Here is a 24196-nt window from a genome sequence, read left to right as displayed (position 1 = left end):
ATGACATTAGCTCAGGTGTTGGTGAGCATGTTCTCAATATTCAATATATGTGTTTTATATGGCCTCTCTCATTTCCACTACTGGTTTCAAAGAGAAGGTGAAGCATCACTTATTACAAATAATAGAAAAACTGGGGGAAAAATAGCTGAGGTTCCCCAATAAACACATTTTGCAAATTTTCAGGTTTTTTGCATGCATCTGTCTCCTTCCAGCTTTTTACAAAGAGGAAGAGCTATCACACTCCTGTATTTTTTGCAGTCCATTTATCTGCTTTGCCAGCAGAAAAATCATATGCTGAGAAAGGCATCTCAATGCTGTAGAGAATACAGCCATCATTAAGGGACTTCCTGTGTTATCCTTGACTACGCTGGATTACTTTTATCTACTGAAGATGGATAAGTAATTTTTAAAACATTTATGTAACTAGGTTTTAGGTCAACAGCAGGTTAAATGGTTTATTTAAGTAATCTTTCCTGATGGAAAGTATGTAGAAAGACCCTTTCTCGGTATTTTTCAAGATTATATTCATATCAGCATTAAAGCAGCAAGCAGCCTCCTTGACAGTAGTCTTGGAAGACACCCATTATTTGAGAGACATGATAAAAACAGTATAATCTTTTCCAATACCCATACAAAGCCAGCAATCATCTGTTTCTGCCATTCCAGTTATTTATATAATTATGCTTAATGCCACGCAGATTTGAGAATAAAAAGAAATTGTTGCTGCTGTTTCTGATTAATATTTTTCCTTCCTGGGATCATAAAAGTAGGAAATGCCTCTCATGATAGAGAGAAGAAAGGACTACGGATTTGCAAACAATTTCCCCCTTAGTGCTGCTCTTCTGTGAGATAATGCCTTATTTTTTTCATGTTTGTCTCCTGTCCACATGAAGACATGATTTCTTAAGTTCACAGACTGCTCAGAAATGCTGCTATCTCATAACAACATGTCTGAGGTGTTAATACCTTAATTAAGCTAAAGCATGTGGGATTTTTACAAAGGTACAGGATTTAGCTAGTGTAAACATGGCTACATCCAGGCTGTTCTGCTCTGTTTTGTTCTTCTGTATTGCACTACCAATGAAGTGACTTGCCTGTTCAGTGGCCAACAACTATTTAAATACCAAGGTACCTACCATGCTATCCTGCTTGTCATAACTGAGGGAGCCAGGGAAAAGGAGCTCTAGCTAGTGAGCCTCTGCTCACTCTCTGATCCCACATACTAGAGTGATCCAAGCTTCCTTAGAAATACACATGGAAAGCAACTCAGTGTTTCTAGGCTTCTAGAAAGCCTAGGAAGCTATTTGAAAATTTGTAGACATCTTCCCATCTTAAAAGTTTCTGTGTTCACACATCTTTATGAATTGGATTTCTTCTTCATGGTATCTGAAGAGAGAGAAACTGGCTATGTCTTGCATTTACAGCATGAGGCTCAAGTTAGAAATTCAGGTTGGATTCAGCAAAGCTGCTGTATTCATTTAAAGGAGATAAAGGAAAAGTTGGTTTGTGGAAGCCCACTCAAGAAATAAATATATGCTTATACGTTGTATAAGGTTCCTATCATCTAGGTAGTACAGCTATAACATTATACACTTATACAAATTCACTACTTCACTCAGCCTGTATGAACTAAATAGTATCATTTTAAAAAGCCATCCAATCTCACTTTTTAAATACTTTAGGTGGTGGCAGATTTACTGCATGCAAATATAAAAGGTCCTAGTGGCTTAATTGCATTCACTTCTAACAGTTCCGCCTCGTTTTTGGCCTGAATTTGGTCTCAAAGTTCCAATTTCATCTTTGTATTTTGTTGTGTCTTTTATTGTCTCTTGTTAACTAAGTATTTATCAAGGCATGCTGAACTTTCTCTTTGTAAAACTAAATAGGCTGAATTACTTCTGACTATTGCTTTAGAGCATATTTTCCTGACTGAATCCTTGCAGCTCTTTCCTAAACCCTTTCCAATCTCTCAATATCTTTTGTGAAGTATGGATGCCAGATGTGGGTGTGGGTGCTTGTAATCATTTCAATATTGCTGAATGAAGTGACAATAGCAGCCCCAGGCTTCTCAGTCATACAAGAGAAGCTGAGTTTTTGCCACTGCAGGGGTGAGGGTAAGATAAATTCACACACAAGATCTGGGCTTGCTGCCCTAGCAGATGAAGAGGGAAGGAAAAGTGAGTGTGGTGAGGGCTGGGAGGAGCTGGTTCCTGCATCCCCTCCCATTGCTGCCTCTGCCAGAAGCTAGAGGAGGAAGCTCAGCTTGGGCATAGGCAAAGCAGGCAGCAGCTTAGTGACTACCACTTAAAGATGTTTTTCTTGCTACTCTGTTGCCCTGGTTAACCTTGACTTCCCCTGTTCTTGGTAATGTTCCTCTGAAGTACTACGTTTTTCACTTTGTGTCTTCTATAGCTCATGCATTGAAAGATCTCATTAATTGTCTCAGGCACTGCATCACCGCTGGAGTTTCAGTTGCAGCTCCCCGTGGCCCTGAAGTCATTCTTCAAGTTGCTGCTTTCCAGATTAGTTCACCATCTTACAAGTTTAACCTGTACGTGAAGAATCATGACCTTGTATTCTGTAACTCTTATAAGTAATGTTGTTCGAAGAGCCCTATCTAGCGTATTTTTCACTTCATTCAGAACTGATTTGCCCTCAGTCTGCCTACTGTACCATTAGTTACATCACCCTCACCTTGACTGCCAGCATGCTATTTTCTTCCCTGTCACTTAAGGCTGTGGATTAGATGAGGACCAAGATCTCTCTATACACAAATCAACCAGACGTTTCTTCTGGTCCTAGGAGCTGCATCTTTCTGAAATCTTTCCTATTTAATTGCAGCACTTCTGTTTTGGGGGACACATGCCTCCACTTTTACACTCATCTTTGAGGTGACGAAGTAAGAAGACAAGTCATCTTCCACCTTATGTTTCTTATGCTTTGCATTTTGTTCCTGCTACTGCAATGCAGTTGAAGATGCTGCAGAGGGATATTTAAATTCAAGGCAAAAAAAAAAAGCCTAATTAAAGAGAGGAAAAAATTATGAATGCATTTCTATTTTTAGAATTCACAAAAATTGCCTTAGCAGAACCTTTGGGCTCAAATTAGTAGACATTCCATCTTTAATTGGAGCATTTTGCTGCATAAGATTGTTTAAAATAAAGGATGAGTTAATTAGACATTTATTTAAAAAATAAAACATTGAGGGAAGCCAGTGTGCAGCTCTGGATATGGTACTGACTGTGCAGATAAAGGCAATGGGGAAGGGAGACAGATGAGCAACAGGCACACTTACAAATCTTCGTTAGCTGTGCTTTCTGGGTGATGTCCTTAAGCAAGCGGAGCAAGACAAAGATATATCACAAAACACACCCTAAGCGGATTCAGGATAATATTTTTCCACCCTGCAGAACTGTAAGTTTGTGTCTGTGTCAGGAGTTGCAGAATATCTCAAAAGTTTTGCTTTGCTTTCGTCCCCACCTGCAGATGGTCTTCAAGATTGTTGCCTTTGTGCTTTTTGCTGCTACTCACGTGATGCACACGCTAAAATAAAAACAGATTTGCTGCCCAGGGAGTCATGTCAGACAGCAAAAATAGCGAGGCCTAATGCAGAAAGGGAAGACAGCCTCAGGTTCTGTGGCAGCCGAGGGTGGATGGCCATGTCCTGCAGGAAGACAGCTTCTGAGGCAGTGCTGGAAGTTCAGGTCTGCTGGTGGGTCTGGGTGATCTAACTGCAGGGAGGTGGGTCTTAAAGGAGCTATATCTGCATGTTACTGGTGTTTATCAAGCTAGAGGCCATTTAAAAGAAGAGGAAAGGAGTATTTGAGTTTGAAAGAGTAGTTGTGTTGTTTTCAAGTCACTGGTGTTCAGCAACCACTTCTCTTGCTTAGTTATATTGCCCTGAAAATGCTAAAACAGTAAAAAAAAAAAAAAAAAAGAAATATCAGCAGATGATATTTTTATATGTATTTTTATATCTATTTGTTGTGTGTGACTGTATGCTTTGAGAACTGGACTGCAATTTTTTTCAGAGAGTGATGAGTCACAGTGCAGTGCTCCATTCCTGTCCTGGATGTCATCATTCTCAGCCACAAAAGTTGCTCTGTTACTGCATGGCCATCAGAAAGGCAGCATTGCCTCCCACACACACTGACAGTTTTAACTGCTGCATTAGCTCCAGGTTAACCATACAGCTAATCCAATATGACTATGAGAAGTACAGTGATATGCAGGATAGCAGGAATATGGAAAGAATGTCTCCTATGTAAGCTTTCCTGTTGCAAGCTCAGAGCCATACAAAGTCAAGCTCTTCCAAGTGCTGTCCAGCCAGTGAAGCCACATTCACCCTTGTTGTGTTCAGGAGGCATCTCCGTTGATCTGAATAACGTTTTTCTAGTTTCACTGACTACAGACTGAATTGTCCTTTCAATTGGGATGTGGGGTTTTGTGGGTAATCTCCCATTTTTTTCTCTACTGAGTCTTTAAAGCATGCTTCTGACTGGTGCAGGAATGCAAAGTAACATCTCTTTACCAGGCACAAGCATACGTTTAAATTTGATAGCTGAAAAACTTACATATGGAGGTTGATGACTGTAGTTAGCTCTGGGAGAAATAAACTGTTCTACTGATGTTAAACATTGGAAATTAGCATTAAAGTAGTAAATATCTGGATTGTGACACTGCATAGTTTTGAGAAGAATGACTGTTTGATCTTGCTGAAACATCCAACTTTCAGGGTTTTCTAAATTCTGCATTTTCTAAAAAATTGACAGATTCTACTTTTGATGCAAGGCCACTTGTGCTCCAGAAGCTTACGTCTCTCTCCTCAGAGAGTGCTCAGTTTCTATTACATTTCCAGTCCTTCTATAACTTAATTAAAATGGGTTCAATCTATCTGTGAAGCATCAACACAGAAGAGGTAATGTCGTATCAGGAGTCGCTTTGTTCCATTGTTCTTAGTGGTTGTAATTACAGTCTGAGCATTGAGATCCAGGTGGTGCAATATGGAGAGCAAAGAGGAATGGATGTTTTGAGTATACTGCTCTAGGCCACTAAGATGATCAGAGGGCTGAAGCACCTCTCCTATGAAGAAAGGCTGAGGGAGCTGGGCTTGTTCAGCTTGGAGAACAGAAGGCTCCAGGGAAACTTCATTGTGGCTTTCCTGTGCTTGAAGGGAGCTTATAAACGGGAGGGGGAACAGCTGTTTATGAGGGTGAACAGTGATAGGACAAGGGGGAATGGTTTAAAGCTGAGACGGGGAGGTTTAGGTCAGATATTAGGAGGAAGTTTTTCACACAGAGGGTGGTGACACACTGGAACAGGTTGCCCAAGGAGGCTGTTGGATGCCCCATCCCTGGAGGCATTCAAGGCCAGGCTGGATGTGGCTCTGGGCAGCCTGGTCTGCTGGTTGGTGACCCTGTGCATAGCAGGGGGGTTGAAGGTAGATGATCATTGTAGTCCTTTTCAACCCAGGCCATTCTATGATTCTATGAATTTTCACAGAGACATAGTACAGTGCAAAAGGTGCTGTGGTTTGAGGGAGATTTTTTCACTTTCATGGAAAAGACTTCATTTTTGAGGAAGTCCATAGCTGATTTTATAGGCGTATGTTGAATACAAATGTTCATCTCCTTCTCAGCCTCTTTTTTTTCTTTTAATTCCACTTTTATTGTGAGCTGCATGATTATTTGAGAAACATCCTCACAACAACCTTTCATAGCAGCTCTGCGAGGAAGAAATCATACAGAATGTTTTGTTATTAGCTCTGGGTCATTCAGATAATCAAGTAAACATTGTTTCTTAGTAACTCCAAGTTAAAAAATGAATCTTGGAAAGTTATTAAAATTGCTCATGTTTAAAAATTAAACAACTTGAAAATGCAAATCAATATGATAATTTTGAGACTAAGGCATAAGTTACTCTGCAGATAAGCAAAAAAGGAGCTTCTCATATGTATTTGAAGAGTTCAGAAGTCATGTTGCGGTTGCAAACCCGTCTTTGTGACACTAGGTTTTAAAAAAATTAAACATTACGTTGGCTAAATGGTAAGAAATGAGCTGGTGTTGATCACGGTGAGGAGCATGGGGACGTAGTCATTAGACAAGGGCGGTTTAGCTTTAGCATTATCAGTTAGAAATACTGCATTTGAGTGGAATATTTTATTACATGAAAACATCTGTAACCAATATATCCCTTGGGAAGCCTACGTGACCTGTGATCTGTTTGGAAAAAAATGTTTCAGTTTTACGAGACTGTTCAAAAGAAACTCTGCACAGCAGGTCATGGCTAAATGAGCAGGGAAAGGCCTCTCTCCCATCTCATACCTCTCAGAAATTTCTGGGAGCTTCAGGAATGTGTCTGCTTTCCAGGCTGGACTATTTGAAACCCTAGCTGTTTGGCACAGAAAAAGGGCTGGAAAACATGCATGGTCCCATGCCTTGCACTCTATTGGTGCCATGGTAAGTACAGTTATCCTTGCTATAAGGTATCCTAAAGCTAATGTAGTCATGGTGGGGTTCATATCAAGAGATATGATGCAGACATCTGGCATATTCTATTAGATCCAACTGTGTCAGTGATACAGGAACAAATAACACCTGAACTGTATTTCTCTGGCACTTTTTCACAGCTGCTTTTTTTCTTATTCTCTCCTTCATTGAAATCAGAATATGCCATCCCAACTTACATTTGCAGCTCAGTCGCCAAAAACGCAGACTTTCATAGTGCTTTGGCAGTGAAAGAAAGTACACAGCTGCCGAGGCTGTCAGTCATGTCCTAGGCACTTTTGGAGCTGGGAAGGTGAGTGGATAGACTGCCTGAGCCTGACAGCCCATTAGGTACCCGACCTGCTTAAATGGCTACTGCCTCCTGTAAAATGGGGATTAACGCTTCCAATTGTTCCCATAGTTCAAAGGTGAAAGGAGCAGATATGTGGCCAGTTAGCTTTGCAGTGGGATGCAAAGTAAGGGTGGATTATGAGCAGATTCAAAATTTGGTATTTCTGCAGAAAGGAACTACTGAGCAAAGCTGCAGCTCCTTTAGAGAGAGGGATAAGAAGCCAGATTCACCAAAGACCTCATTGTGCTATAATGCTCCATAATTAGAGGCAAAAATACTTGTTTCTATTTACTTTGGTTTCTGCCCACACCCAGCAATCAAAATTGGCCAGGACATGATCTTAGGCTATACAGACATGCTCCAAAACATAATACATGCAGTGCTTTTTCAGCATAAGCTACAAAATAAATAGGTTTCATGTCAAGAGGAGCATTGCATTGCCTTCCTGGCATCACTTCCAGTTCACACTTCCTACAGGAAGCTGTGCAGCTACCACTGCCTGAATGCAGTGGAGCAAAGTGCGTCTTTCAGTCCAAAAAAACTTTTTTTTTCCATTTAAGTCAAGTGAGCTATTGCTGCTTTTTAACAGTCTGCCTTGTTTTGTGAATATTTATGTCACCATGTTGACATGTAAAAGCAGAGAAAATCTTTACAAGTACATGAAGCGTATCTGCATGCTCACTCTGTTTACAGTAATAATAACACTATGCCCAGGATTGGACACTGTGAAACCAAACATAATTTTTGTCCAAAAGTCAATTTGATATTCTGTATAAGAGACATTTAAAATGTGTGCTAATAGGCTGGTGGCAGTGCATGTTGGTGGGAGACAAAGAATTGAAAAGTGAAAAAGACTGTTTACACCCGGCAAGCAAGGATGCGATATAGAAGGCAGGTTATTTCCAGCAAGGAAAATCCTAAACTTACAGTACACTACAAAGTATTTCTCTTCACTCTGTGAAGAGAATTCCTGTGAAATGACATTACTCCCACCCTTTAAGGTGTGATATGATTGTGAAGAAGCAGGGAGTAAAGCCATCTGCCTCTCAGGATTTACCTCTTTTTTAAGAATCACAAAACAGTTGAGGTTGGAAAGAACCTCTGGAGGTCCTCTGATTCTGCAGGACACCCCTGCTCAAGCATAGCCACTGAGTGCAACTCTGGATGGCTTTAGCTCACACTGTGGGCTGGAGCTCTGATTCTCCAGAAGTGTCCAGTTTGTGCACTGTGGTGTGGAGCAGATAGCCCAGGTAGGCAGCAGCAAACAAACTGCTTCTGTAAAGCCCATAACTACTTTGGTATTAGCTGAGAGGCAGGGCTGTTAGCCATGAAACAAAACTAGGCGACTGGTAGTCTTCTGGGAACCCTAGGTAGGATATTTATGTTTTCAAGGTAATAAGTATTTTAAAGTCAAGTTACAAGTGAGACAGGAGTGAGGAGATGTCCGAATTTGTATCACTCTGGAATGGGTTGCTGGACTTATCACTGTGATATACAGACCCACAGTAGCCCTCAGAAGCAAAGATGAGTTTCATGGCTACATGTTACGTGTGTACAAGGCAGACCCAGGAAAGAAAGGCTCTGTGCAGCACAGTTGGCTGAGCCTTGCTTGCATCATTTTTGATGAAGTCACATCATTTATCATCTCTGACTGGAAAAGGTTTCAGTCCTACAACCAGTGCACAGACCATGTCTAGAAATGGGACAGCTTGTTTTGTCTAGCTTTCTGAGTCTGCTGGTGTTGGAAAGTAGAAAGTTCCAGTCTAACATTACTGGCTGCACATCCTGCTTTAGCCAGCTAGGACATAGAGAAGGCTGTGGGGAAAAGCACAGAGGGACAGGGCAGGGAAAGAGAAAAAGAAAGGAGAAGGTGTCTTGTGTGTTGAGGGGAAGCAGGTCAGCCTCCCATTTGGAGCGGAAATCTGATGCAAAGTCAGCATTTTCACAGTGTAAAAGTAGTTACCCTGTTGCCTCAAGCAAAGGAGTTGGTAACAGCATGCGAGAAACTCTTTGATAAAACACCTAACTCATTTCCTAACTTTTGTACTGTAATTCAAGGTTAAAAGGTGATGAATATTCTCCTGATACTGCTACTTTTTAAATCTCTGAGCCCTATTGAGAATGAAAAAGAAATACAAGTCCCACTTTTCCTTTGAAATGATGCAAAGGTTTGGCCGGAGAGAAATGGTTAAGTAGAATGAAAGCAGGGCAGTATCAGACTGGTGACATGACATGTCTTGCTTGTGTTTTACCCAAGTGATTCTCACTCATTCCAACCCAAGTATCTGAGTTAAGAAATGCAGTAAATTAGATCAGTTTTTAATTGTACAGCAGTTAATGATTTACACTGTTCTTAAGATGATGTTGACATCATCTTATTCCACTACATTGCCATTTAACAAGAGGTGAGTATTCCTGGTAATCCCCAGGAAATCTGTGTGTTGTTTATCAAAGCCCACTGTTTTACAGAATAAGCATACTTTGCCAAGGGACCTGTGGAATGTCAGACTTGAAAAATGCTCTTAATGTCAGAGAGGAAGAAGCATGTGTGTGTTTGGAAAAATGCACGCCTCCATAGTAAGCACATAGAGGCACTTGGCCAACCAGTGATGTTTTGCTTCCAGGAATGGGAGGCCGGTAGGGCCAGCTGCTTTTCTGCATGTTGCTCATGGGTCCAAAGACAGTGGTTTCTGAGAAGGACCTGACTTCTTGTTTCTGACGACACGTCTTGCCCCTTACCTCTGGCTATCAAGTGTAAAATGCAGCTCTGCTTTATTTATTTATTTATTTATTTATTATTCTTCCCCTTGTAAACTACTTTCCACTTAGTGATTATAAATCTATAAGGATCTACTTGTTCTCTACGATCCACTTGTATTAATGACTTTTCTTTTGTGTTACTTGGCACATGAGGTGAACAAATGAGCTGTATTAATTATTCACTAGCCAATGAATTTCTTTCACTGTAATACGGTTTACAGTTTGCTAATTGATTTTAATCTTAACATTCAAAGTGGTTTTAGTTCATAAATTAAACGTAGTTGTTTTGGGAAGTTCTTTACCCTTGTTCTGGGCAGCTGGTTCTTGAAAACAAAGTCTGGGAATTATTTAACTTCAAAAGCAGGGAGTTATTTTTTTCTAGCTGGTATCAAATGAAATTAATAAATGAAAGGTGAGGGATTTTCTTCGGATGAAAGGTTAATGAAGTCCAAATTCAATTGTGCTCTAATCTAAAATTAAACATGAACAAAAAATATGAAGTAGAGGCGGGGAGTTCCCCAAGCCTTTCACACCTCACTGTGATGCAGGAAGAAGCAGAGAGATGCCAGTGCCAAAGCAATCACATCTTTTATCTCAAGAGTTATTTTCAGCGGGGCACACTGGGCTGGTTTTCCGTCCTTCCCCCTTTGGATAGGAATTGGGAGAAGATGTTGGATATGGATGTAATAAAAACTTCAGTGCCAGGTGGCTAATGACCTTTCAAGCAGACTATTGCTTTGAGTCACAGCAGAAGAAATTAAGGTTAGTCAGTTCAAATAAGAAGCTGATTTACCATGGATTGTCAGAAATCTCTCTACTTCCTATGCTTCAACTAGTGTTGAAAACTTTAATCACTGTGTGTGGTTGTCAAATGGTTTTACAGTGGATGGGAAAGTTTTTAACATCACCATTATGAACAAGCACAGTGGGGCTGTCAGGCTTATGGTGGCTGAGAGGTGATGCCAAGACTTTCTCTGTAAGCCAGGGAGTGGTACCTGAGATGGACATGGTGTGAGAGCAAGTACTTCTAAACACCAGAGCAATGTTGACCTCCAAAGACATCCAAGCACTGGCTTGGACAGGTCACTGGTAGCAAAGGTGGAGCCAACATTCAGCCTCTTCCTGCTGGCCCAAGGATCAGCTCAAGGAGCCCAACTTCTGGCTCTACCCAAGCCTCTACAGAGCAGAGATCGGTGCTGCCCCTCCACTCCCATCACGTACAGCTGACTTTGGGTTGCTAGGGCACATGGCTGGCTCATGTTCCTCCCTAAGTGTGTCTACACAAGCGCACAGCAAAAACGAAGGGAGCTCCTGGTATGTTGTAGTGACAACGGTGGCCATGGCAAGGAGGGAGCTGCCTGGTGAGAGCTTCCAGACGGCCCCACAAGGGGTTTCAGGGAAGTTCTCAGCACTTTGTGGAGCCAGTTTCAACAGCTTTAATTACATCTGTGGTTTGGATCCCTTTGGTTGGCCATTAAAATTCATTTCACAAAGAGTTGTATTGAAAGGAGTGAGGAATATTTGTGGCCACTGTGGATTTCCTCCAGGCCTACAGGAAGAGTAAATTAGTTACTGAAAATTTGACAGTTTATCCCACGTGCTTAACTCTTTCCAATCTGGAAGCTGCTTTTTCATAGATAAGTGACTTTAAAAGGAAACAATATAACATGTCTGACTCTTCTTTTTCCCCTTCACTTTACGGTAGGGCTGTAATTGCAAAAACAGCAAGGAATTATTTGTTTGAACAGGAAGTGTGGGAACTTCCTTTATAAATACTGTCTTTCCCTTCATGTGGAACCAAACGTGTTTTCCTCAGTTTGTCAAAAAAAGTGCCTGGACTCAACAAGCAACACTTCTTCCTGTAGTTTGTGCTCTTTCTTCTAAGCCTGGAAGAAAGAAGTTCTGTAGAAAAGGAGCAGATTATTAGCCTGGAAATGACTGCAATTGGTGAGCCTTCACATCAGCTGGCTGCTTGCTGCTTGCATTCCCTGTGTGCTGGCAGCTGACCTGCATTGGCACTCGGCGAGTCCGTTTGTTCTTCGGAGTCATTGGTTGTGCACAGGAGCGTTGGGAAAGGGGGGGATGAAATCAGGGTTTGCAGTCTATGCTTATGGAGCCCGCTGTGACTTGCTCCATGAGATATGGCAGTATCAATCTGAGCTCAGCTCATATCTCAGTTTGGAATGGTTCCCTTTAGAAAAAAAAAAATAAGAATGTATCTTTCATAGTGAAGTCGAAACAACAAGCTTACCCTCTTCCTGCAATCCAGAAATCCCTTTGAGCTATTTGCAGAGGAGCAAGCTGCAGCTCTGCAGGCTGGATGTCCCAGGGGGGCCTTGGATCTGCCCTGGCACAGCACCTTGGGGACAGGAGCTGGGAAGGCTTCCTCAAAGCCAGGTAGGTTAAGCTTGCAGAGTAGGTAGCAAGTTGTAGCCAGGCAGGCAAAACTCTAATGAACTCCTTATTTTCATGTTTATTTTCTTTACAATCAGAACAGTAACAGAGTACATGCGCTTCTTGCGGATGCAGGAGGACAGCTGGCCTGGCTTGCTGACTTAAATAGGTGCATATGATGGGAATCAAGGCAGGGGGTCTGGTTCCCAGCTCTGATGGCCTCCAGATCAGGAAGAGAGCTCACAGAGGAAGCAGGGGGGCTCAGAAGTAGCTGGCTGATTCCCTGAGAAGCTCTGAAGACGGAGAAGAGCCCTTGTGCTTGATTTGAAGGAGGGCAGTGTTCTTGTAATGCTGATAATTAGGCAGTGTTGCTTTGTTCCTTCATTTTGATGGACAAATGAGACATCCCTGGTATTTAAACCTGGATTGCTCTCATGCTTGCTGATCTGGCTGGCAAGAGGCTAGTGTTGTATTAATGAGAAGGTTCTGTGTTTTACACATTCCTCACATTTCTCTCTTCTTTCTTAATGGGAAGGGTGAGATTTTCATTAAGTTTCAAAGCAGGTTTTGTGACAATTTCTTTTTTTTTTGTGCTTTTGAAAGCAAACAAAAGATATAAAATGTGCAATGCGGCATGCTGTCCCAGGAGAAATCAAGTCAAGAAGACACCTAAAAATTCAATCAGACCTTTTGCTGGGGCTCTGGCAAAGGCCTGCCTGGCTCACCATGCCAGCCAAAGCCCTGCAGTAACAATTTTTTCTTCTTTTTACCTACCTTTTTCACTTCACATTTTTTCTTCTCCCTCTTTGCGCTCCCAGTGTCGTGCCTGTTTATTTTCCAATAAGGCAGGCCGTGTTTCATAATTTAGGGAGTAAATAGTCAAATTCTTGTGCAAGCCCTTCCACTGACTATGTGATTAAGGGACTACAGGACTGGGGCAGAACGTGTCAGTTGCACAGAGAAAGGTAGAAGTCTGCTAGTGAAGCCAATTTAAAAACAGTCTTAATTACCTTAGTGGTTTGGATGCCTTTGGTTGACTATTAAAATGCGTATTTCTAAAGCGAGGTGTACACCAATGGCGTTGTATAAGTAATAAAGAATTTCAAGAGCTTTACATAAAAGACTTTATAGAGGTAATATATTACTTCCATTCGAAAGAAATGGAGGGCATTTTAAAATGAGTTTTACTCCCACCGTGTGTTTAAAAAAATCTTCTTTTTCCTTTTGTTTAACCTTCCCTGCAAGTCTGGGCTTGTTTGAGGCTCCCAGGATCCAATTTCACGTGGTCTCCTATTTCAAATCCAGGCCAGAGCAGATCGATAGAAAATCAGTGCTCTGAGAACTAAAACTGCCTGTGCAATGCCTCCTGCTCCGTGAAGATGAAGGGTGGGTGTAACACCACAGACACTGATTTTCTTTTCTGAGGTGGGAGGCTCTGATGCAGTGTCCGTGAATGTCTCACAATTTACCTTGATTGAACAGTAATGATCGTTGGGCAATTTGGGTGATTTTTTTGTGTTGTGCAGTTTGCAGTTAACAGCTGTGTTTTGTGAAGGGGAGGCTGGGGGAAGACTGTTGCTGGGGTTGTGCTAAGACAGAGCAGCAGCTGCAGAATACTTTATGGCAAGAGCAGCGCTACCTGTAAGTCTGCACACAGTTTGAATACCACAGAGTTCTTGTCAGTGAAATACTGGTATTTTGAAATGATCGAGCTATTTCAGTACTTCAGCAACTTAGGTGAATGAGAGCTAGTCCATTAACTGCTCTGCTTTTTTAATGTTCTTTACAATCAGCTCAAAAATAGATGGCAATCTGCTTCATTTTTCATTACGCCTCCCTCTGCTTCCTCTTTTCCCTATCCAAAGAAGAAGAAGAAAAATAGGATTATCAGAGAATTGAGAATAGAAGAGAACAGCAGTGTCATTTTAGGTGTTTGAAGGAATAGAGAAGTGTAGGGAAAACTCAACTTGTAAGCTTTGGGAAATTTTCAGTGTGTAGCCATGCCGGCATTGTGTTGAATTCCTGTAAACGTGACAGTAAACTTTGCTCTGCTGGGAGGTAGTGGCTGTCTGCTCTGGGTGGTGTTAATAACCTGGGGAGCACCCCGTGTTGATGGGAGAGCCTCAGGGCGAGAGGGAAGGCTGCACACAGAGAGGGAAGGCTGCACACACGGGCCCTGAGCTGGCAGCCTGCCCTGAGGGCTGTCAGAGCAATTCTGTGTCCTCACATTTTGAAAGCAGCGAAGTCCAAATTCAGCCACAAAAGTAACAGAAAGCACAAGGAGGGTTGGAACTTACTTGCACTGTGCCCCTTGCACAATAATGGCTCGTCTGCCTGGGACCAGGAGCGCAGTGTCCTCTTCAAGGGCAGATGCCCAGAAATGTGTTTCAACCGAGCAAGGCTCTAGCTAAATTTCACTGGGTGACAGGGGAAGTGCAAGATTGTGCGGGTTGCATCTGTAGCCTTTTTCTGTGTGAAACGATGTGAACTTATTGAAGCTTATGTGTGCACACACACATACATGAAGTAATGTGGACAGGAATTCTGGCCTTACAGGAACTTTCACTTGCTTCAGTGACCGTAGGATTTCACCTTTGGTTTTCAGGTTAGTGCACGTTTTGTAAACTGTGTAGTGATTAACCTTCAGCTGGAATATGAAGCCCATGGCATTTGTTTACTTGAGAGTTAGAGGTTTGATTCCTGTTTTCAGGCAGACTATATTGCTAGTATGAGTTACAAATGAAAAATCTGTCTCAGGAATTTTCAGATAAGTCCATTCTGGTCTCCTGACAGACATGGAGAAAGCAGATGACCCAAAGAAAAGGCAAAGGAGGAGACTTTTGGAAGTCTGTGTGTGGTTATCTGAAGAACTGAAAAGACCCTGTGAAGCAACTGAAGAGAGGATCTTTACTGTCTCTGCCTGTTTGTGCAGAGTGTATCAGAGAAAAAAGCATTGATTATTTTTTTCATGAGCTTCTAATTATTGTTTTTTAAGCCAGAGGCCACAAAATTAACAAGTCATTATTTTGTTACATAAAGAGGATATTCACTTTAATAAATTAGATTCCTAACATGAGCACCTGGGATACTTCTGTAGCCAGTAGTAAGAGAAAAAAGCCCACTTTAAGCTGCCTTCTGGAAGAGCCTGTTTTTTTCCTTTGGCTGTATTGAGAGTAGAGAAACTGACAAGTTTGATTAGATGCTGACACCAGACAGTGTAAACATCCTGTCCCGGGATATGAAGCTGCTTCTCATGGTATTCGTTTTACAATAGTTTGCCAAATGGCATTGAAAAGTCAAGGACATAGACTGTTCTGTTTATGATTTTGTATCACCTTTACTTCACAGTACACAAGCTGGAGAGTTTAAAAAACAGCAAGAAGAAAAAAATCAACCTAAAAGCATGAATAACTCTAATCTGTATTGATCTTCCTTGCAAGTATGTTCTCTGGCTTTGCACACAGTGTTGAGCTTGTCACATAGACAAGCCAGAGTCAGCATAGGTCGTTTAAATTAAACACAGCTTGGAGTTCATCAGATTTGCTAAGTTTCATTGTCGTGATGAAAAAAATCTGCAGCCATTACTGTTAAAAATCTACCTTTCCTGTTACCCTCAGGTAAATCATACAGCTTGTATAGTTGACGTTACTCTTTAGCATGCTTCTTATGGTATCAGTTTGGGACAATGGGTTTATTTGCAACTAAAAAAAGTGCTAGTGAATTACATGGGCCATCCCAAATATGTGCCTTTTTTCTTTTTTCTTTTTTTTTTTTTTTTTTTTTTTTTGGGCATTACATCTCTCTACCAGGCATCTTGTTTATGCCTCACAGCTGAGGATATTTCTAAAATAGCTTTTTAGGCTTAAAAGTTATTCCTACTATTTGTGGTATCCTTATTCTTGTTATGTTACCAAGCTAAATATGCTGTTGGAAGATGAAGAAGTTGAGATTTAAGGATTTCTTAAATAGCTTTTGAGAAAGTGGAATTGCTTCTGTGTTGCTGTGCATAGGATGAAACCCTTATCCAAGTGACCAGACCACTTGATGAGTACCAGGTTCTGGTGGATCACTATTAGGTGCTGACTCCACACTGGTTAGAGTGATTCTTGCCCTCTGTGAGTGGTAAGGCAGGGTATGATTTTGCCCAGTATCAGTTGTTAGGTTTTGATAAATAACAACCTGAAGACTCTGGAATGCATATACCTCGTCTCTCCTTCATTGGTAATTGCTTCTGTTCTTGGCCCTAACGTGAGTTACTGGAGATCAGCCAGTTCACAGGATAATGTTTTTGCTATTTGATCTTTGCAATGAAATACTGTTCAAGGAACAGGTAGGCTTTCTAGACTGGTCAGAAAGGACAAAGAGAAAGTGGCTAGGGCATTTAATTCTGTAGTCAAAAAGTCTCTGCGGAAAGGTCTATAAAGTGATGAGGTATGTAGTTTCCTTATACTGAAGTGAAGGATATTCAGAAAGGCTGAAGGAGCACAAATTCTTGGTTTTCAGTATTGAGTTATGCTGGTCTTTTTTCTTGTATTTTATCTGTAAAACTCAGATTTTGATCTGAGACTTTTAACTTAAATGTTAAGAACATAAAACTCCAGCATGTGTGCTTTTTTCCTTTTTTCTTTTTCTTTTTTTTTTTCCTTTTTTTTTTTTTTTTTTTTTTTTTGCCCTGCAAACTGCAGGAAGAGAAAAATGAAAGGGCTGAGTGAAAGTGGTGGTTCTTTTGAGGTACATCCAGCAATATTAAACACTTCCATCATCATATTAATATTCTGTGAATTTTTGCAGAGGAGATCAGGGCCTTTTCATAGCACATAAATTTGTGGACAAAAGTATGTGAGACTGACTGAAAACCATAGCAAAAGAGTTTAAACTGTATTATGTGTAAGTATACTGAAGGCAGAGCCGTGTGGAGCAGCAGAAAATGATGATACTAAACCTTAGGTAGCCAAGTGGAAGAGATAGAAAGGAAGTCAGTGATGACTTTGGAGATTCTTGCTGGAAGTGAAACCAGTGTCTCTGAAGTCAAAGAGGTGCAAAAAGCAGGAAGGGAATGACCAGGAACAAGGTAAGAAGAGATGCAGAATTAGCTGAGCATTGTAGTGTAGTAGTATGTTAGTTAATTAGTGATGTAAATAGTGTAATGTTTGGGGTCTTAAGCTGACATTTAATAACAGTCTGAAGTTTTTAATAGTAAATTCTACATCCTGTTTCCATATGGACGTGATCTCAGTGTTGTGACAAAATGAAACGTGAAGATCCATTTTCAAAATTAAGCTCATAACAGAAACACTGGAAGTGTTATCCTATATGCTCAGAACTATCGAGTGCACCATGCTTGTTAGCTAAACAGCCAAATAAATGTCCCGTGGGTGTATAAATGCCTATATGAAAAGCATTTACTCAATATGTTACATATAACTGAAGCTCAAGGGAGCAAGGTCTGTGTCTGGGAACCGGATAGCACAACTTTTTGTCCCTGACCCCTTTGTGCCCTCTCTAACAACAAAAACCTCCCTCGAAGAAATTTGGATTCTTTTTTTTTTCTTCTTCTTCTTTTTTTTTCTTTTTTTTTTTTTTTCCCAAAGCTCTAGAAGCAAACAAGCAAAAATAGCACTTAAAACATTTTTACTTATAACAGCACTGGCTGCTCAATCAGATGAGTGCTGTTTGTTCCTTCCAGTGTTCAGACAGCCACCGTCCCTCCAGGAGATGCTGCATTGGGGCTGCACTCAAAATGTAAACGCAGCTGTTCAACCTGAGCTTACCATGTTTTTGACGTGACAGTACCTATGACATTCAACCTAGATAGAGAGGCACAGCTGCAAGATGAGGTATGGGGTGCTTGCAGGATAGGGAGTTTGTATGCAGCTGTGCTGCGTTATTTACATGTCCTGACAGTCCTGGCTAGGTTACATGTCTGTGGTGTTCTTTGTCCTAGAGGAGTCTTCTGATTTGAAAGTCAGAAATTGTTTCATGTGAGAAGTAGGAGCAGTTAAATGTATTCAGATTGGGATGGGACAGGATAAGAGCTAAATGTGGTCTAACAGCACTCATCTCTTTACTGTCCTCTGGGGGTTATGGAGGGAGAGGATGCTCCAAAGAGCAGTTCAAAGACTGATTCCTTCTCTAGAAGATGATCCATAGCAAAACCTTCTCTCCTGAACCAGTGCAGAGAGAAGGGACAACATGACCCTCTGAGATCCCTTCCATCCTCAGCTGTTCTGTCAAGATCAACCTAGTTCGACTGAAGTTAGATTGTGAGCATCTCCTCACCCCACACTTGCTCTGTTTGTGCTCCTGATTGCTGTCAGCTTTGAAGAAAACCTCATTATGTTTTCTAGGTATTTTTGACTTTCAGCCAGCCTGCAAGAATTTCCAGCTTTAAGATTTCTGATAGGAATGTATATTTTAATTCCGGTAGCTCAAGCATTCACTTTGGGCTGGCCAGCTGGCCAACTCATGCCATGGGAGATGTATTCCTTGCAGTGCTATGTAAGATACTGAAAAAGAGCTGTTGTGCTACAAGCAGAAGTTGAAAGGAAAAAACTAAAGAAAACCAGGAAGCTTTGTGGCAGATGGTACCACTGACGTCCATCCAAACCTAGCCAAAGCAACATGCCGGCGAAGAGCAGAGCAACCTGGAAAATCTGATGATTCAGTATGAATAAGTAGGGAGACAGTGAGTAAGATTTCTGGCTTGGGTCCCAGGCCTATTATGAAAAAGGATCTGTATGTTATAGCGTAGAAAATTGAGTATAGTTGGGTGGCATCATTCTCTGGCACAGCTAGTTACCAACGATGGACTAAAATGTTAAGTGTACACATGTGAGAACTGACGCATGCACAGTCTGATTGCTCTCTTCCAGTTCCTCAGTTGTGGTTGAGCCTGTTTTCCCAATAAATAAAGTTTAGCAGGATGTGTACTTTTGTTACTGGGGGTATAGCTGGCTGGACACGACTGTGAAAGCTCAGAATCTGATTCCTTCTCCAAGCTTAGCCAAATTTCAATTTACAGGCACTTCTGTTGTTGCAACTGCAAAGCTGAGATGTGAGCCAACTATTCAAGAAATGCCTACATCACTATTCAGTAATGCTTGCAAAAAACTTCTAAAGGAGAGATATACAAAGAGATGTACAAAGAGAACTTCCTAGCTGGATGAAATCTTGTTTACTTATTGACTTACCTCCACCTCCTTCCTTCCTGACAATTGTTGAAAAGATCATTCTCTTTCATACCCCTTGCTCTTCCTTTTACTTCTGTATTTTCTTTCCCTTTCTGTGCATATGTTGCACCAGATTATTTCCATTGTTAGTAAAACATAGAAAGCAATCTGTGTTTCCCTTTGTCCTAAATCCAGACTCTTGCCTGTCTCGTGGGTTGGCCACTTTACTTAAGCCTTCCTTCCCATGCTATCTCTCAGATCCACTCCAAACCTTCTCTTTACATTTAGGTCCTGTCATCCAGGTGATGTCCAAATACCTCACCCTGCTCTTCTCCTATGTTTCTCTCTTCCCTCTTTATGAAAAAAGAGAAATCCTAACCTGAACTCTTCTGATCTTCTATCTTTGATCCCGATATTGTTTATTTCTCCATCTTCACTTCATGCTTCTGGTCGGATATCCTTTCACCTTCTCTCTACATCTATCTGACCACTATCCTTGTTTCACTTTGCTCTGTTTTACATACCTGCCCCAGCCCTCTCTTCCTAGTACAGCTACTCAGCTGTCTTGGGTGGAAAACACTTCTAATGGAACACACAAATATTGAAGCTAACAGCACTCACCATGGCTTTAACATCTCACGGTTTTGCTGAGTATCTTTGCAAGCATGCAGGTTCCTCAGACTGCTTTTCATTAGGACCTCGGCTGCTTCCAAGCAATTTGTATTGTCAGGAGGAGATGAATGTATGGAGTCCTAAAGAATGTGTTACCACAGCAACTAGATATGGGGAATGCAAACAAGAAATTAAGTCCCATTGAATATTAATGAAATAAGCACACTTCAGTACTGGGCAGCCTCAGGGCACGTGGAGAGGAAAATAAAAGTCCTGCTGAGGTTTATTTCCTACCTCCCCAGGGAGCCAGTGGCAGGCAAGTCTCAAAGTCAGCTTCAGCTGGCACTGAGATGAGATGGCTTGGAGATGCAGGTGGTGGATTCTGCTGAATGTTTGGGTCTTTGCTTCATGCTCAACTTCCATTTGATGATCTTTTAGTGCCTGTGTTGGCATTTCCTGTGAACTGCTTGAGTGGACATCATATTCTTTACAAAAATGTAGTGATAAATATCCGTATGTAAGAACCGGGTTGGGGCATTCAGCACTCACTGCATGGATTGATGTGGGTAATCTTTGAGGACAATTGTCATCTTCATATTCAAGTTGAACAGTCCAGATTAATAATCTTTTTTAATCACTTTTTGGCATATACAGTAATGTTAAATGATATCAGATGGTATTTTATCCTTCCCTAGAGGGACAAGCACTGTTTCTCTTCCATTCTTAAATGTTTGATCGTGGGAGGTGCTGAGTGCTGCCATTGATAAGAGCATGTTCAAGTCCTCACTAGAAGAGTGCCAAGTCATACAGTACCCCATCTGTAATGCCAGGCATTCTTTCTGCTGATATATCAGCTGAGCTCTCAGTTCTGTTGTAATTAGCTGTACACTTGTGAGCAACTGTCCATCTGATTTATAATCTCAGTAGCTACTGAAATGCAGAACATTACCCCATTTAGCCTCAGGATTGAAAGTTATGGTGTGCTAAAATTGTGTTTTAAATACAATAAAATTGACTATATATAAACAAATTATACGTTTATGGGACACTACAGATGATCTTAAATCAATGTTTCAAAGTTCATAAATTTAAGATGATTGAACATCGCTTAATGAATATGGATATTGTTTTAATCACTGTCTTATTTTTATTTTTATTTAGTAAGAAGATTAAACGCTGTCCTGGAAAGTAACCTGACTGTAGTGAAGAAGACATAGTAGAAAAGTGAATGTAAGTATTTCATAGCATACAGGTGGCAATTATTTATGTTTGCAAGACATTGATATTGATGCTTTTGTTATTGATAAACTGATTTACCTAAAATACCACTTAATGTAATGCTCTCCCTATTATGAGAATCTGGATCTGAACATTGTACATGTCTGTATGATGTATAAAGTATCTTTGTGTTTTTAAATGAGGGTCTGTAGGAAAGGTGTACCTAAATGCTATTAACTGGGCCATGTCCAAAGGTATTTGCATGCTTATCAACTGCTTGAAGGAGAAATGCCAACATGAAGTTGTCACTAAATGCTCATAGAAGAAAAAAAAAAAAAAACACAACCTCAAAGGGGTCCTTAAGTTCTGTAACAAAGACACATTTTCCATTTTCAGAAGAAATTTGTCTAACTTGGAATAATTCATCCACTATACAGTATTTTTCTGTGTACTTGCCCCAAATATGTGAGCTGATAGTAGAAGATTGCACTGTGGTTTGGCAATTCAATTTGGGATGAAATACAGCGGCTGCAAGTTCCAGGCTAAGTGCATCATTGCTCACTTGAGGTCACTTTTTCAAACCTGGAGTCAATAGTTCTCTAACAGTAAGAGCTTTGGTTCATTTTCTAGACCCTTTTGAAACTGTTACTTTGCTCTTGAATACCCCATTATTTTTCTTAAAGCCATTGCTTTCCCTAACTGTATTTCATAATAACCTGAGCTCTGTAACTGTGTGTGGGCATATGTACGTATGTATTTGTGTGTGAAGCAAAGACCTGTGTGTGGAAGTCATACCCCAGGAGGTTTCGAGTGTCTCTTGTGTGCAGTGCAGGGATAGTCAGAAACTTCTAGCTGCCACAGATTTGTTCCAGTATTTTTTTGTATTACATTTTTCCCACGATCTCACCTTCCATTTCCCAGAGCTTGCCTGATGAGTTTGGAAGCAGTCAACTAAGTCTTTCCAAATGCTGGATAAAGTACAGAATTCATAACTTAGATGTTATATAAGTTATGATATGTTATATAAGCGGGATGATGGTCCTCTCTTAAATTTCTAACATGCTGGAACGGTTTTAATTCTAGGCTTTGGGTTTTTGTAAACTTGTCTTCTAAAGTTACTAACTGATTAATAGCACCAAAAAAAGTGAGGTGCTGCAGGAACATAGCAAAACGCTATCTGTTCCATAGAATTGTCTGCGGATTCTGAGTTGTCTGAAATAGAGATCCCACAGTTTGACAACATTGTACCTAAGGTAGGGATTTACAGACTACACTGTGCATTGGCTCTCTACATCCCTAGTATCTGGCCCAGTTTGAAATGAGCGTATGCCTATTAGATATAAAACTAAGTCTTTAAAACCTCCCAGTAGGAATTGAACAAATCAAAACAAACAAGAAATAACTAATTTTAGCTTTAGGATCTCTGGAGTGTTCTAGCCCATGGAATGTCTTGATCAATTCCATGTGTGTGATGAGTTTGTCTCTTAGAAGTTTCCCTATAGTTACTTTCACATTAGAGTTACCAACTCAGTTTTTAACTGTTTCACCTGGGAAACATGGGAAAATGTTATCATCAGTTCCCTCAGAATTATGTAACAAGCAGGATAGTAAGGCTGCCTTATTTGTGTGTTTGTTTTTTTTTTTTAAATGCTTATTTAGGAGCCATTTGAGTACAAGTTGAAGATGATATCATTACTGCCTGGCCATGAAACTGGCAGAGGAATAAACCCATCCATGCGGAGAGTTTAATACTTTGTCCTTGATGTAAAAACAGATATGATCTCCAGTAGATCTTATTTTTCTGGTATTTTAATTTTGTAGAAGTGTAGTCTGAGTTCCTAATTGAGTAACTTCTATCTGATCTGACTTTTGCAGCTATCAGACATGAAAATTAGAGCTTTATCTTTCTGAACTCCAATAACTTTCAAATGTCAATTGGTTATTGAAAATGAAATCTTAAACTTGAGTTTGAAGTACATTTTGCAGAAGAGCTGGCAAGATTTGGGCTTTGATTACCCATAGAGCCAAAAAGTGGAATAAACTTTCAGAAACAGTCTCTTCTGTATCTTTTCAAAAAAACCTCCTGAGTGATCTTTCACAGAGCTGAAAGCCAAAGTTGAGATACTGGAAGAATCTGGGAAATGTTGTTTTGTTTTGTTTCTTCACCTGGTGAAGAGGAGAGAGAAATCAGGAGTGAAATTGTTATTGTTGTTGTTTTAAGTAGTAAGGAAAGGCTGGGAAAAATGTATTATGGACTGGAGGGGATGATCAGCTGATAAGTGCATCACATTATGCTGGTAATAGATTGTAATAACCTTGAGGCAGTGAATGAAAGCAGAAGGAAGTGGAGGTGCACATTAGGGAACTGGGAGCAGGCACTGTCAAGCAGAGCACAGGTAGGATGGTGCACAGAGTGGGGGTAGAAGAACACTCAGCCCTTATCAGATACCAAAATTAGCTTCTTGCTGTGTGTCTTGTAATCTGAGATTCCTGGAATAAGTCTGTAACGTAACACTGAGAGAGTTTTGTTCTCCATTCTCAATGGTAGTTACTATGCAAAATGTGTGCACCAGCACCAAAAATAGCCTGGTTCCAACACACTTCTGAAGGGTGAGGACCGTGTCACGTCATGTGCTCACACTAAGCTCTGCTTCCTGGCAGGCAGGTTCTTTCTGGGAAGTCTACAGAGATGCTTTTAGCCTTATTTGTTTATAAAATAGTTGCTTAAAAAGAATGACCATCCTCCAAATGTCCCCTTTTATTCAGGATCCAGCTGGGGATTGTAAAACTAATTGTTGTTCAATAAGAACTTGGCTACTCTATCATGAAAACTAAATAATTCTAGGCAGCCTTTGGATAGCATGGTAAATAAGGCATAGAGCCACACTGGATAATGAGGAGAAAAATAAATATTGAAGTCGCTAGTTCATTAAGTAATGTCTGTACTGTGCATGAAATGAGGCAGGGGAACTGTACAGAAAGCCTCTCACCATAGGGACTATCATAAAGGGTTCACATAAGTAACTTTACTTCTAGTGAAGTTTTCCTGCTTTTCGAATTTATCTTTGTTACCAGTACATTCCCAAGTTCTTTTACATAGCAAAATTTGAGTGACCTCAATCAGGCTGAGCCCCCAGAATCACCTGGAAGACCCCCTTTTAGATCCGTGGGACAGAAGCTACTGAAGTGCTGGGTAACAATTGTTC

General features: G+C 40.7%; 1 protein-coding gene across 3 annotated transcripts in view; it reads left to right on the top strand.

Annotated features, from left to right (window-relative positions):
- Nucleotides 1-24196, top strand: part of PLXNB2 (plexin B2) — a 249621-nt gene that overhangs the window by 114373 nt on the left and 111052 nt on the right. For 2 of the 3 annotated variants that reach the window (XM_042872395.1, XM_042872396.1), the window contains exon 4: nt 20934-21002. In XM_042872395.1, the coding sequence (XP_042728329.1) occupies nt 21001-21002 (2 nt within the window). In that variant the 5' untranslated portion in view covers nt 20934-21000. Of the gene's footprint in view, nt 1-13325; nt 13378-20933; nt 21003-24196 lie in introns of those variants that run through there. The other variant, XM_042872397.1, reaches the window with a different exon arrangement.

Source organism: Lagopus leucura, unplaced genomic scaffold (assembly GCF_019238085.1).
Source record: "Lagopus leucura isolate 7727_CA_CO unplaced genomic scaffold, USGS_WTPT01 Super-Scaffold_100008, whole genome shotgun sequence".
NCBI lineage: Eukaryota > Metazoa > Chordata > Aves > Galliformes > Phasianidae > Lagopus > Lagopus leucura.
This window is presented reverse-complemented; position numbering and strand designations above follow the sequence as displayed.